General features: G+C 40.0%; 1 protein-coding gene across 6 annotated transcripts in view; it reads right to left on the reverse strand.

Moving 5' to 3' along the window:
* Window positions 1-13,809, reverse strand: part of LOC127537550 (zinc finger protein 239-like) — a 107,887-nt gene that overhangs the window by 65,804 nt on the left and 28,274 nt on the right. Inside the window, exons 5-6 of one of the 6 annotated variants that reach the window (XM_051960138.1) lie at window positions 6,161-6,403; window positions 589-869 (exon numbers count right to left, since the gene is read on the reverse strand). In XM_051960138.1, the coding sequence (XP_051816098.1) occupies window positions 804-869; window positions 6,161-6,403 (309 nt within the window). In that variant the 3' untranslated portion in view covers window positions 589-803. The other 5 variants (XM_051960143.1, XR_007947274.1, XM_051960139.1 and 2 more) reach the window with 5 other exon arrangements.

Raw genomic sequence — 13,809 nt, forward strand, 5'->3', positions numbered from 1 at the left:
TTTACAAATACTTGAAGTTGTCTTTGACTTAATCTAATACAATTTTGCTCTTTCACAGAGAGCAGAAAGATGAAAAACCTACAAGGATGTCTTACATAACACGATGTCATCTAGAATCTGCCTGTGCAACACCCTGCATTTGTTGTGGACTGCCAGTGCTGACTATTTACCAAATCTGTCCTCTCACTGCAAAAGTAGACAAGACATTATTTGACATTTACCATGTTGTGCAGGGACGCCACTGACGAAGCACCTGTAACACAACACATTGTTGTTGTTGGCCTTGTTAATATATATATATATATTTAAAATATTATCACGCATACTGTACACAAACACTGTATGCATGAAGAAGAATAAAATACTATACATGTACAACAGCATCATTCATTGAAGTGTAAACAATAACAGTCTGGTGAAATAAAAGAATATTAGCATTAGATTTTTTTTGTTAAATGGCCAAATTCTGGTACCTCCACAAAGTAGCATTCATTTCCTTTTGTTAACTGCCTATATTTACTAACTCTACAATATCAGCCAGTCAGTCAATTTACCATGTCTAAGGGAAATATTAACATCAGATCCAATGTGGGGATAGTACTCCTTGTGCTGCAGAGTGACCACCTGACCCAGATGATAGGTTTCTAGAACAATTGCAAATGAAAGTAGAAAGACTAAGTCCTTACACTGTTGGAAGGATTTTGTTCAAATCTAACACAAATAACTCTGCACTTTAAATACTATAGATTGGCTCATTAGAAATAAAAAGCTGTTTGCTGAAACTTACTTTGTCTTCTGTCCTTCTAATGATCTTTGAAAAGGAAAGCTCCCTGTATTGGATCTCTCGGTGCACTCATCACATTGTTCTCCTAAACAGATCAAAATTAGAACAGTTGAGAGGTACTGTTGTGAGTCAATGTCAACACTCATGATTTGTTCACGTTGACCATTGTTTTGATGCCATTTAACAGAGGGACTACAGCAACACACATTCATCACGGTCCAAATTTATTCTATTCAACATTCTGAAGGTTTTACACAGAGGTTTGTTCATAGATCATTTACAGTCTGATTGATACATTTTTTTCTAAAGACATGCTGAAATGCACAAAATGATCCAATAAGATGCAAAATCACCAAAATTGAACAAAAACAACTTTAAAGTGATGGAAAATGACCAAAATGAGAGATAAAATGAGCAATTCAGAGCAAAAATGAGATGAAAACTGAAACAGAAATGGCCACTGAGTCACAGAACGATGAAATAGACGTGAACTGACCAAAAGAACTGACAAGATGAACAATTTTAAACAGAAACAATCTTAAAAACACACAAAATGACCAAAATGGAAGAAAAATAACATGAAAAGATGCAAAATGTTTAAAACCAGACAGAAAGACGTAAACTGACCAAAACAAAACACATGATGACACAAATGAGACACAAAATGATCCAGAAATCTTCTCTTCCAGTCATGAAACTGTCCACATTTATTCTATTCAACATTCTGAGGGTTTTTACAGAGAGCTTTGTTTTGTTTACTGTCTGTGGACCTGGAAGGAGCAGCTTCATATCTGGAAAAAAGATTCACAATCAACGGTTTGTTTAACAGAAGAGATCATCTTAGTTCAAAGTGGCACCAAATCCATGTCATGTTTGGGTCGTATGTTGGCCTTTAACTTTGAGCAGGTGTGTTATTATTTACAGTGTTTATGGTAGAATGTGGCCGTTTTAATGGCAGATCACATGGAAGTAACATGAGCCAGTTTGAAATAGTGAGTTATGCAGAAGAACAACATAAAGAAGAAATTCAAAGTTTTTAATCAGTAAATATGTTAGATTATATTTTAATCTATTTTGTGTACTTGTTGATGAAAAACGTTTCATAAAAGAAACCTTAATAATGTTGCATTTTAATGTTTTAACCCTCCTGTTTTCCTCATTTACAGGCAACAAAAACATTGTTTCCTTGTCTAAAAAAATTCCCCAAATTTCTGAAAATTTGTAAAACCTTCAGGAAGAAATTCCAGTAATTTTATAAAAGTTTTCTTCTCAAAAATCACCCAAATTTGGCAAGAAAATTGTTGTCACTATTTTTTAAAAAATGAGTAAAAATCTTCCAAAAAAAATCCTAAAAATATCTAAAGTGATTACATACATTTCAGTAAAACTTCTAATATTTTCTTTAAAAACATCATCAACAATCCAGTGAATTTTGCTGGATTTTGGTTGATTTTTTGTGAATGTTCTTTAGAAATATTTTTAAGTTTTATTTCCACCTAAAAATGTTCAAAGACTTCCCAAAAATGTTGAAAACGTGGACATCAGAAGTTTCACTGTGAAAATATATATTTCTTCCCACATTTTCAAACTTTAAAACGAGTCCATTTTGACCCACAGGACAGGGTTAATTAGTCACGTGAGAAGTTGAGTGTAAGTTAATTTTTATTATATAAAGTTGAAATATATTTTTTAGTCATTTTCTAATTCTCCAGGATTAAGGACTGTGTAGAGACCTGAAGGGGGCAGTAACCAGCACCTACTATTAGAGCCCCTGTATTATCAGAGCAGCGGCAAATGGGGATTGAAGCCATTTTGTTTCTATTCACTCAATATGGGACGCGCAGCGCGAGGTGCACATTCACAAAAACTTGCTACTTGTGGATTGTTTACTGATTTGAAGACATGTTTTGGACAAAATATTACTGGCTTGTTTTTTCTGGATGTCCAAGGTTGGATTATGGCCGTTTTTAGTGGAATATTTTCATCTGTGACTAGTTATGAGGATTCAAAGGTGAGTTTTGCTGTTTACGTTATTTGTTGGACAAATGTGTTTATATTACCCGCTGTGGTAATCACATCTGAAAGTGGTTTATACCGGTGGATTCATGAGAATCTAAGCTTTCCATGGGTGTATAATGTTTCTATCATCGAGTTTGCAGCTTCGGTAAATTTAGCAAAATACGTTTGCACATCTCAAGACAGCCCGAATACGGAGGTTTAACGGGTTACGGTGCCCAACAGTCACCAGTAACACATCTCCATGCATGAATATGGTCAAAGTCAAAATAACCACAACTGCCTAAAATCACATCAAACTTTTCTATCTGTCATTCACCCATATACCATAACATGAAAGTACATACATGGGACTAACCTGGCACAAAAACGATGATGAAGTCGGTTTCCATCCCACTCTCCGGACTTTATTTTCCCACAGTTTCCTTCTTTGACTATTACTGGGAAATCTAAACATGTGGAATCCCTTCTACGATCGATTTGTGCACCCAAAGGCACAACAGCCTGTCATTTTTCAGGTATTTAAGAAGCAAAAAAGGACCTAGAATTACTCTCTGCAGTGTAAACAACGTTAACAGAAAACCCGGCGTTCATGAATAGGAAACAAAATGGCGCATATAGATCACATGACCAAAATTTTTTGGACCCGTCATGTCGATACTCTGATAATATAGGGACTCTACCTACTATGATGTTCTCCATGAGCTTGAAGTAGAGGGTTCCCTCAGCATAGCCAGATGAACACACCTATTGTGTTTCCACTCCGTGTTCCTGCCACGCCTGCAGGATGACCTTCATACTTGTGGCAGTGGTTGGACAATCATCCAATCAGAACGCAGAGCCACATGACACCCAACCAGCTGTGGGTGCTGGGTCATACACATCACCCAATATGTCAGATACTTTCTTAGAGGTTTTTCAGTGGACTGTAGACCCAGTTTCACTCGTTTTTCTTTTCTCACATTGAAATTTGAGACTGTTTGAAGATGAATATCTCAAGAACAATTCTAGATAAAAGCCTGAAACCTTCACTTGTTTGTCTTGCCAACAACAGCAGATCAGATTGTTGTTAAATACAGCAGTGGAAAAAAGTTTTTGGACATCCCATACCTTTGTGAAATACTGCATTAAGAATCACTTTGAGGTCTTCTAGAGTCATTTATTTTAGTACAATCATAAAAATAAACACATCCTAAAAAAGACATTAAAAACTGAAAATTGACTGGTTCCATAAAACGAGAAATTTGGTAGAATTTAGTTTTGTTAGTTTTTCTTGTAAACAACAAACAAAAAAATATATCATTTGTATTTGTGTCTGTCTGATGCAGCCACACCCTTAGAAACACACAAAAAGACTAACAAATATTTCATGATAATATTTAAGATTGTGTAAAAATTTTCAGGGTGTCTGAAAACTTTTTTCCCTCACTGTATCTGTCAAAGCATGAAAATGTGCCATTATAAAAATGCCACTATCTCCAGACACATATATGTGGTCATGGTTCCATGATGCCAATGTCATGGTAATGACTGGATGAAGCTAATTTACAAAGAAATGATTCTAAACTACATGTCAGCTTTCAAAGATTGGACTTTTCATAGAACACTTCATGTTTTTTTATTTCAACTCACACGTAATCTGAGATTAGTTGATCTACTTGTTCAATATTAGAGATTCCTATAGATAGATGATAGATTATAGATGGATAGATAGATACCTACGGTCAGTAATCTCCTAAATTAATTATGATAAACCATCAGAGAATCACTGAACCAGCTCTGCATCTAACGGGTTCCTGCAGCCCAGAGGGATCTGAGGAACAACCACTTAACCCGCACGGGCCCGTATTCGGGCCCAAAATGGCCTGCTGAAGTTTAACGGCAAAAGCATTTTTAGCTTCAAACGCGATGATAGAAACACTATACATGCATGGAAAGCTTAGAGTCTCATGAATCCGCCGGTATAAACCACTTTCAGATGTGATTACCACAGCGGGTAATATAAACACATTTCTAAAACAAACAACAAAAATTTAAAGGACACATAAAGGGCATAACTTACCTTTGGATGGTCTTTTACCGGTCAACGATGAAAATAATCCACAAAACCGGCCATAATCCAAGAGTAGTCATCCAGACAATACTAGCAAGTATAATATTTTCTCCAAAACATGTCTAGAAATAAGTAAATAATCCACAAATAGCTCGGCTCCGTGCGCGTCCACGTGGCGCATGGTGGAGCCGCGTGTTCCATAATTCACTGCATTTTTATCCATAATTTTATGAAGCATTCAGAAATCCACACGGTCTCGGTCTGAAAATGGCGACTGAAGCCTCTGCTTTCGATTCCAACCGCATTTCAACCAATCAAGTGACTCATCGCTGCCTCCGAAGCCTAAACAGCCAACCGTTGCCGAGACCGATGGATCTGGTGACCCTCATCTCATCAGTAAATTCTGAGCAAATCACGTCGGAGGAAACGTTTGACGGACAGGGCATGTAGCCAATGAGCTTGCTGAATAGCCGAGAGGCGGGTTTTAGCGGCTCTGTGTGATTTTTCACACCTCCTGCTCTCCTGCTGCGGCCAGGAAGCAGCAGCTTTTCTGTCTCCGTCTGTGCCTCTGATTCAGATCAAGATCCACACTGAAGCTTATCTGAAGTGATTTTTTGAGTTCTTTATGAGTTTTTGGAGTGAAAATAATGTGAAAAAGGGCTGATAAACGAACATATACCATTTTTGCACAGGGTGTACATAGGGTGTCCAAAATTGACATAATTGGGCATATTAGTACAAAAACGTGTGAAACACTCATTTCTTGTAGTATTGCTCTGAAATTTTGTCCTGAACTATGTAAGACCCCAGGCTGTTGCCTTGTTGTGTTTCAAGCTGTCACAGTGCTGCCACACTAATTTTCAGGTGTTTTATTAGGGAAAAAATTTAGGCGTGAATAAAATTCATCCTAATTCAGTGTGTTCCAACATAAATAACTCTGTCAGTAGCACCTAGAGTAATTCTGACTGCACTGGGTGAAAATTCAGGTTGTCAGCTTTTAAAGGAGACCCCAACCATGCCTGTACTCCAAACAGTTCAAGAACAGCATTCAATTTACTTTCTGTACATCTTCAGTAGAAATTTCAGGGGAAAATTGACCGCAGCTTAAAGGGTGGTAATTGAGGAAATTCTACCTGCTGCTCACTGCCTCCATCCAGACGTCTATCCCTCTGCCACTGATAATTCATTTAAATGAGTAACCACTTTGAATGGTTTAATTAATTTACCAGTCACATCTGTTAACGACAGCTTTCCTCTTAATGGATTTTGCAACGAAGCAACGAAGACAGTAAAACAAGAAATTAGACCTGAATTCTGTGAAGCCGGATCTCAAGGACTTTAAGTTTGTGGAGGACTTCATGAACTTCTACTGAATCCTGCATGGAGAAATCTTCTTGGCAGGGGTTCAGTCTGTGTCCAGTGTGCATACGATGGTGTCGTTGTAGGGTTCCTTGTTGATTGGACGTTGGTCCAGACTGGTCAAAGCAGCACTGTTCACCATTGGCAGAGTGCTGACAAGTCTGAGAGTTTTGTCCATCTGTTCCGTTCTGCTTGGAAAACAAACAAACACAGAGAACGTCAGTGTTTCCTGCAGCATTGAAGAACTGATGCCTTGCCTGAGATAGAGAGCACCCCAAATGACATCTGAAGACACTTAACTAGGGTGACCATACGTCCTCTTTTGCCCGGACATGTCCTCTTTTGAGAGGCTGTCCGGCCTGTCCGGCCGGCGTTTATAAAGTCCTTCAAATGTCCGGGTTTTTGATCTTGCCTAGCTTGAGCGCGTCACAGACCAGTGTATTTGTCATTCACGTTGAATGGTTTTTTGGAAACACGCTCTGAGAGGCGGAGTTTGAGCTGAACCCCGGATCACAAAGCAGTACAGAGGCGCTCCACACTCACTCACTCCTCGCAGGCTGACAGGCAGGTAGGCACACTGCGAGAGAACTCTCGAACTGAAAGAAAATACCGAAACGCAAATGTCATTTCACTGATGAAATGCGAAAAAAGTACCCCTGTTTTCGTCCGGGTCGTGTCAAATGGGAGGCAGAATGTACAGTCTGCAAAGCTGGGACTTATGTCTCTGTAGCTAATAAGAAAAGGAAAAAGAAGGAAACTAGAAAAGCACTCGGAGAGCGCAGACCTCCGCCAGGCCATGTATCTGTCTGTCTGTCTGTTAATGGCATAACTCAAAAAGTCATGGATTGTATTGAGTTTCAACAGTTTGTGCAGAAAGCATAACATGCATGTACAGTGTATAACAGCACAGTGTTTTGCAGGCGGCGCCGCCGCACGCACGTACCGTTGCGCGCGCGTGACGGTACCGTACGCGTCGCCGCCGCTTCGTTTCGTCGGTCCCGACTTGCCCGGGCAGCCCGAAGCGGCCGCGGGGGATTCGGCCGTCGCCCGGGATCGTTGCAGCGACCTCTGTCTGTCCAATTGACAGATGTACAAAGTCCTTCAAAAAAATCCTGGATCCAGACGGTGATCCGGATCACCTCCAAAATCTAATCGATTGTTACCTTTGGCCTTCCGGACATTCTGTAAAAATTTGGTGAAAATCCGTCCACAACTTTTTGAGTTATGCTGTTAACAGCAAACACACACACACACACACACACTCACACAGACGGACAGACAGACAAACAAACTCCGGTGATTACACAACCTCCTGGCAGAGGTAAAAAAAGGACTGTTGACTTGAGGTATTATTTCTATATTTTTTTCATTTGCCATTAGACACATTATTTTGAAGAATGGGCGAACTGAACATTGAATAGGCTAGTGTGTCCTCTTTTCAGAGAAACAGAATATGGTCACCCTAACTTAACTGTTGGAATTTAACATTCAGTTGTCTGATTACGTCACAATTCCTAATCTAACCTGCATCCCCAGATTAACCTGGACCAGATTTCTGTGTCAAAACGAATACAGGTGAGACTGAACGACAGCTGATAATGTGTTAACAGAATTCAACTGACCACAGTTGTTCAAAACAGTTTTGAAACAATTTTGCAGCAATAGCCAAAATTATCCAATACATAACTGTGTGTACACTGTGACTGAGACCAGTCTTTACATACCTCACTGTGACACTGATTGAATGCTTTCTTTCTGGTGTGGATCTGCTGGTGTTGTTTCAGGGAACCCAAAGTTCTAAAAGTCTTCTTACACTCCTCACATCTGTATGGTCTCTCCCCAGTGTGGACACGTTGGTGAACTTTGAGGTGTGAAATGTAGCTGTAGCGTTTCCCACACTGGTCACAAACATATGGTTTAACCCCAGTGTGGGTCACTTCATGAGCTTTTAACTGTGAGTACTGTACAAATAGTTCGCCACAGTAATCACATACATACACATCATATCCAGTGTGGATGCGTTGGTGACATTTTAAGCTTTGTTGGTGCTTGAAAGTTTTTTCACAGGAGTCACAGTGGTACCGCTTTGTACCAGAATGGGGGCATTGATGGATAAACAACTGTTCATGTTGAGTAAAGGTTTTCACACACTGATCACAGTAGAATGGTTTAACTCCACTGTGAATGAGTTGATGACTTTTTAAGTTTCTCTTGTCAGTAAAAGCCTTTCCACACTGATCACAGCTGAATGGTTTAACTCCACTGTGAATGAGTTGATGTTTTGCCAGATTACTCTTCTGAGTAAAAGCCTTTCCACACTGATCACAGTTGAATGGTTTAACTCCACTGTGAATGAGTTGATGTTTTGCTAGATTACTCTTCAGAGTAAAAGCCTTTCCACACTGATCACAGTTGAATGGTTTAACTCCACTGTGAATGAGTTGATGTTTTGCTAGATAACTCTTCCGAGTAAAAGCCTTTCCACACTGCTCACAGCTGAATGGTTTGTCCACAGTGTGAATACGTTTGTGAATTCTTAGCTTTCTTGCTGTGATAAAAGTCTTGCCACATTGCTCACAACTCAGTGATTCATCTCTTTTTGCTGTTGTTGCCGAACCATCCTTATCCTCCTCAGAGGTCCGACATCTCACTCCATTGCTGTGTTTACATTTCTGTAGCAAAAGACAAAGATAAAAACAGAGGCAGTGATGGAAGAGCAATCATGAAAAATTGAACCTAAAAGTCTCAATTCCATGTAGTTGGACATGAGGCTGAAACAAGATCAAGAATCTGCAGACATGCTAGCAGCTTTGTCATTAGAAACCTAGAAACGTTTCAACAGCACACACAACGTCAACAAAGCTATTTTCAGAGGCCGATCGTTTTCAGCTTTCTGCACGGTAGTTTTAGAATATTTGGTTGTAAAATCTGTCCATCACCATGAAAAGCAAAGCAGAGCTGGGACTGATGGGATTGTACCACCAGGATTTCTTGATCCCCAGACTTTCCGTTAAGTTACATTACTGGAGAAATGTACAATATGAAAAGCATACATCATCAATGTCCAGATTTAGGTCTTTATGGCAGCAGGGTCAATTCAGACCACCAACACTTTCTAGTTTCTCCTAGGGGATCAGATGTTGATACCAGTCCAGAAAAGATCTGTAATTCTGCCACTGAATTCTGGATTGGACCCCAACGACCCGGGCAATTTGTTGTGCAGCAGTTACACAAGCGTTCACCATCAAACAACAAAAGAAACAAAACAGTAAAACAGTTAAAGGAATAGCAACAATTTAAGGAAATGTTTTAAAAATGTAAAAAACACAGTAAAACAATTACAAGCAAAATAAAAGCCATTTAAAGAAAAATCAAACAAAACATAAGAAGACAGGGACATCGGCAGCAATCTTGGTCATTTAATCAGACGTAGAAAAAGTTTTCAATAAACGGCCACCGATGTAATCAGGTCGAGGACTTTTCTTTGGTCTGCACTGTTTGAGACACCAGATTACATTGCCCACATCAAGAAAGGGATTCTGTGGAGAGGCTGACATGAGACAGTTTTTAGTCTCAGCATGTTTAGCCCTAAAATCATGGGAGTCAAACCTGACATAAAAACTGTTTAGACTTTGAGCCAGCTCTAAATCACAATTATAACCGCTGAGCTGAACTCTCTCATTGACACATTAATTAGTCCCAGTGATCAGATTCATGCCGTCCCAGACTGAACTGAGGTTGTTCATTTTGAGCTGAGACTCAAGTTTGTCTTTGTATTGTCTTTTGTGGGTCCTGATCTCCTACTTTATTTCCTTATGTCAGTTATACAGATTTAGTGTATTTCCTTCTCTGAAGAATGTTTTCTTTCTGTACAGTAGGTCTTTAAGCTTCTTAGAAACCCAGGGCTTAGTGTTCGGATATATTTTCACAGTTTTTTCAGGAATAACACTGGTTTCACAGTCTGACCCAGCTGCTCACAACATCAGTCGGTTCATCAATATCAGCTGAGGACTCCTTAAACACGTCCCAGTCAGTAACCTCCAGACATCCCTGTAGAGTGTGACAAACTTTCACTCTGATCTTCTGCATTTTGCCTTGCTTCAGTACAGTGGTAGACAGGGATAAGAAGGATGCAGTTGTGGTCAGAGGAACCCAGAGAAGAAGCACCTTTCACATTGTTGTAACAGATCAAACATTTCATCTCATCTAGTGGGACATGTGATGTACTGATGGAAGTCTCTCAGTGTGTGTTTTAGTGTGCAGTGCTTCATGTCTCCCAGACTGATATTAGGTGCATCCGGGGAGTTGGACTGAAGTCTCTGGCAGATATGGAGGGCACAGTGAAACAGAAAGCAGTTCTAAGTCAGTAGTGCACAGTTTCTCCAGGACAGTGTCAGATTTGCACCAGCGCTGTCCTTGTCCATTTGGAAGACCCTCTTGAGCCCAAGCTTTCATTTGCTGGCTGATGTTGCTTCAATATTTCCACATAATGTTCTATCTTCTTCATGCCATCTATTTTGTGAAGTGCACCAGTCCCTCCTGCAGCAAAAACACTCCCACAACATGGTGCTGCCACCCCCATGCTTCACAGTCTGGATGGTGTACTCAGGCCATCCTCAGCCAGCATCTTCACAAGGTCGTTTGCTTTTGTTCTGGGGTTGATGAGCACATTTTCCTCCAAAACAATCCTAATTTTAACCAATCTCCATCTTGAGCAGCAGGATGGCTTGACATTCCCATGGTGTTGATCTGTGCATGTAATTGTTTGGACAGATAAACGTCAAACCACAGCAATCTGGAAATTGCACCCAAGGATGAACCACACCTGTGGAGGCCCACAACTGTCTTAGTGATGTCTTGGCTGATTTCTTTAGATTTTCTAATGTCATCACACAAAGAAGCAGTGTGTTTGAGGTGTGCCTGAAAATACATCTTAATCTATCAAAAGCTTTCAAAGCCAGGACATCATCATCTTGAAGGCATAGCAATCTCTGTATGCAAACTTCTGACTGTGAAGAAAGTCATAAAAATTCTCTGAAAAAAAGCGAGCCGAATACAGAGAAGTTATGGCGGATATCTACAGCCGAGGGCTCAAACCCTCTCTCCTATATCCCGCACGGCTCCGCATCACACTTCCCGATGGAGATAAGAAGTGGCTACGCTCGGCCGATGAGGTGCGGAAATACATCAACAGCCTTCCTCGTACATCTCCTCCACCGTAAATGACTGTTTGATTACTGTGCCTGATGGATTAAAACCGTTATCATGTTATCCTTCACTCCGGTCGGGCAGTTTACTGAACCATTAACACCACACTGACCCTGGCTGCAGGCATGCGAGTATGTTACCCAGCCTCTAACTCAATGAACTGTTACATTCCGGTAGTTTATGAGTTTATGCTTTTATTTGAAGCAACATACCTCATTTCTATCTTTTATAAGACTTTATAGTGCCAACAGTACAAAATGATGTTAAAGGAATGTTTTTCTCTGTTCGTACTTCCAGAACAGTTCAAATGTAGACCGAGGAGTGTTGAGTGCATTTTAACACTTAAATGAGGAGTTGAAGATATTGGGTTCAAGTGACAGGAAGATTTTCTGTGGGAGTGTTAATAATGGGTTATTGGAGAGCTTGCTGCTATGTTCCCCGGCAGCTGTCTTGTTATGGGGTGAGTGGGCAAGGGATTCTTTTTCCAATGCCAGTATTGGTTCATTAGCCTACACAAGCCATGCACAGGTCTTTTTTGGTTCACTCTGTTCCTGGAACTTTGACGTAACAGTGTTTCCCCTCCTATATGACCGATGAGGCGGGCCGCCCCGCTGGTATAGGCCACCGCCTCATTACAATTTTGCCGACATTGCCGCCTCACTGGTCCGCGCCAAAAAAAAAAAGAAAAAAAAAGTAATGCTAAATATTAGAAAGCATTGACACATAAGTCCGGTATATTCGCCGCTGAAATCAACAAGCCAGAATTGCAGCCTTTTCTCGCCATGGCTAAAGACAGCAAGGCACATCCCCATTGGTCGGTTACACTCAGTTCTCATATGACATCCCGCGAGATCATGTTTCAAATGTCGGTCGTTCCGATTGGTGAACGTTCCTAGCGTCAACAAACATGGCGGACAAGAAGTGGCAGCGCTCCATCGTTTCGTTTTTCGGGGCTAAAAGCAGGTGTGTATCACAGACATATGTCAAATCAAGTATCAAAACGATCGCATGTCATCAAAATAAAGTGAGCAACACAGTGTAGGCATTGATCTCGCTTCCTTTACCGAGTTTGCTTACTGTTTTGTTGTCCGTGGTGATACGAATTGACAGTGACTGCAAAAATGGCTCCCGTTAAAACATTTAGGCACGACAAAACCCGTTCTCACGAACGAGACAAATGATTTCAACGGAATATAAAGTTCCTAGTTTCTTTTGATAAAATGATTTATAGAGTGCCCGAAATTATATCATTCAATGGCAAAACAAATTTTGTAATTTCAACGGTTCAGCGGCCCGCGGGCGGACCGTTTTGATATCTGCATAAGCATTTTTCAAAATAGAACGACACTGCCAACGCGATTATAGAAACACTATACACCCATGGAAAGCTTAGATTGATCAACATTAATCCCCACTTATATTTGATTTGCCTCATGTAATAAAGAGAGCATGTGTTCAAATTTGGTGTTTGTGTTTTCAAGAATGTTTACTTAGAGTCTTTAATTCAGCTGACTGACACATATCACAGTGCAAAATTATGTATTCTAACTAAAGGTTAATGACTGGTATTCTGAAGAAGTTATTTCTTTGTTCAAAAAGGTAACAGTTTAGAAAACAGAACTAACTCCTTCAGAAAACCAGTTGTTAACCTAGAGTTGAAGTTTTCTTTCAAATTTTTAAGTAAAATGAAGGTCATGACATAACCTTTTTATTATAAATAAAAATGAAGTGGGAATTTGGTACCTAACATGTAGTTGTTTTTAAAAAAAAGTAAAAGTCACCACTTGATTCCAGATTCAAGTCCTTTGTCATCTTTTTCAAAGTTGTAATAAGAACTGATGTGGCATTTTGGAATGGCTTGTGGAAATCTGACAAGAATATAATAGACTGGACGAGTTGACATGTTTTGATCGCAAGGACAAGTGGATTTATATTTGTCATATTTTTTCCCTATCACTAATTTTTAGAAAAGAAACATGAAAATTTTATTTAATTTAGTTTTTAGAAATGGCTACAAATACAACAAAATGTGCTCCAAATTGTGCCAGAATGCCCCATTTTGCATCTTGATTTTCAAAATTTTTCGGCCCTTGCCTACACCCCACCACCTCACAGTCATTTCTACCAAGGGCAAACACTGCATAATTTGTATTTATTATCCTGCAGCTTTAGTTGGAGACAGTGGATAGATCATTAAACTTTGTCAGCTGGAATGTCAAGGGTTTAAATCATCCTGTTGAGAGGAGGAGGGTACCTTCACATATAAAACAACTTAAGGCAGCATTTATTTTTTGCAAGAGACACTTCCGTGGCTCCGCTAGCGCTCGTCTGATGTCACGGTGGGCGGGGCAGCACTTCCATTCCTCATTCCAAGCGAAAGCCAGGGGTA

This window comes from Acanthochromis polyacanthus, chromosome 15 (assembly GCF_021347895.1).
Source record: "Acanthochromis polyacanthus isolate Apoly-LR-REF ecotype Palm Island chromosome 15, KAUST_Apoly_ChrSc, whole genome shotgun sequence".
Classification (NCBI taxonomy): Eukaryota; Metazoa; Chordata; class Actinopteri; family Pomacentridae; genus Acanthochromis; species Acanthochromis polyacanthus.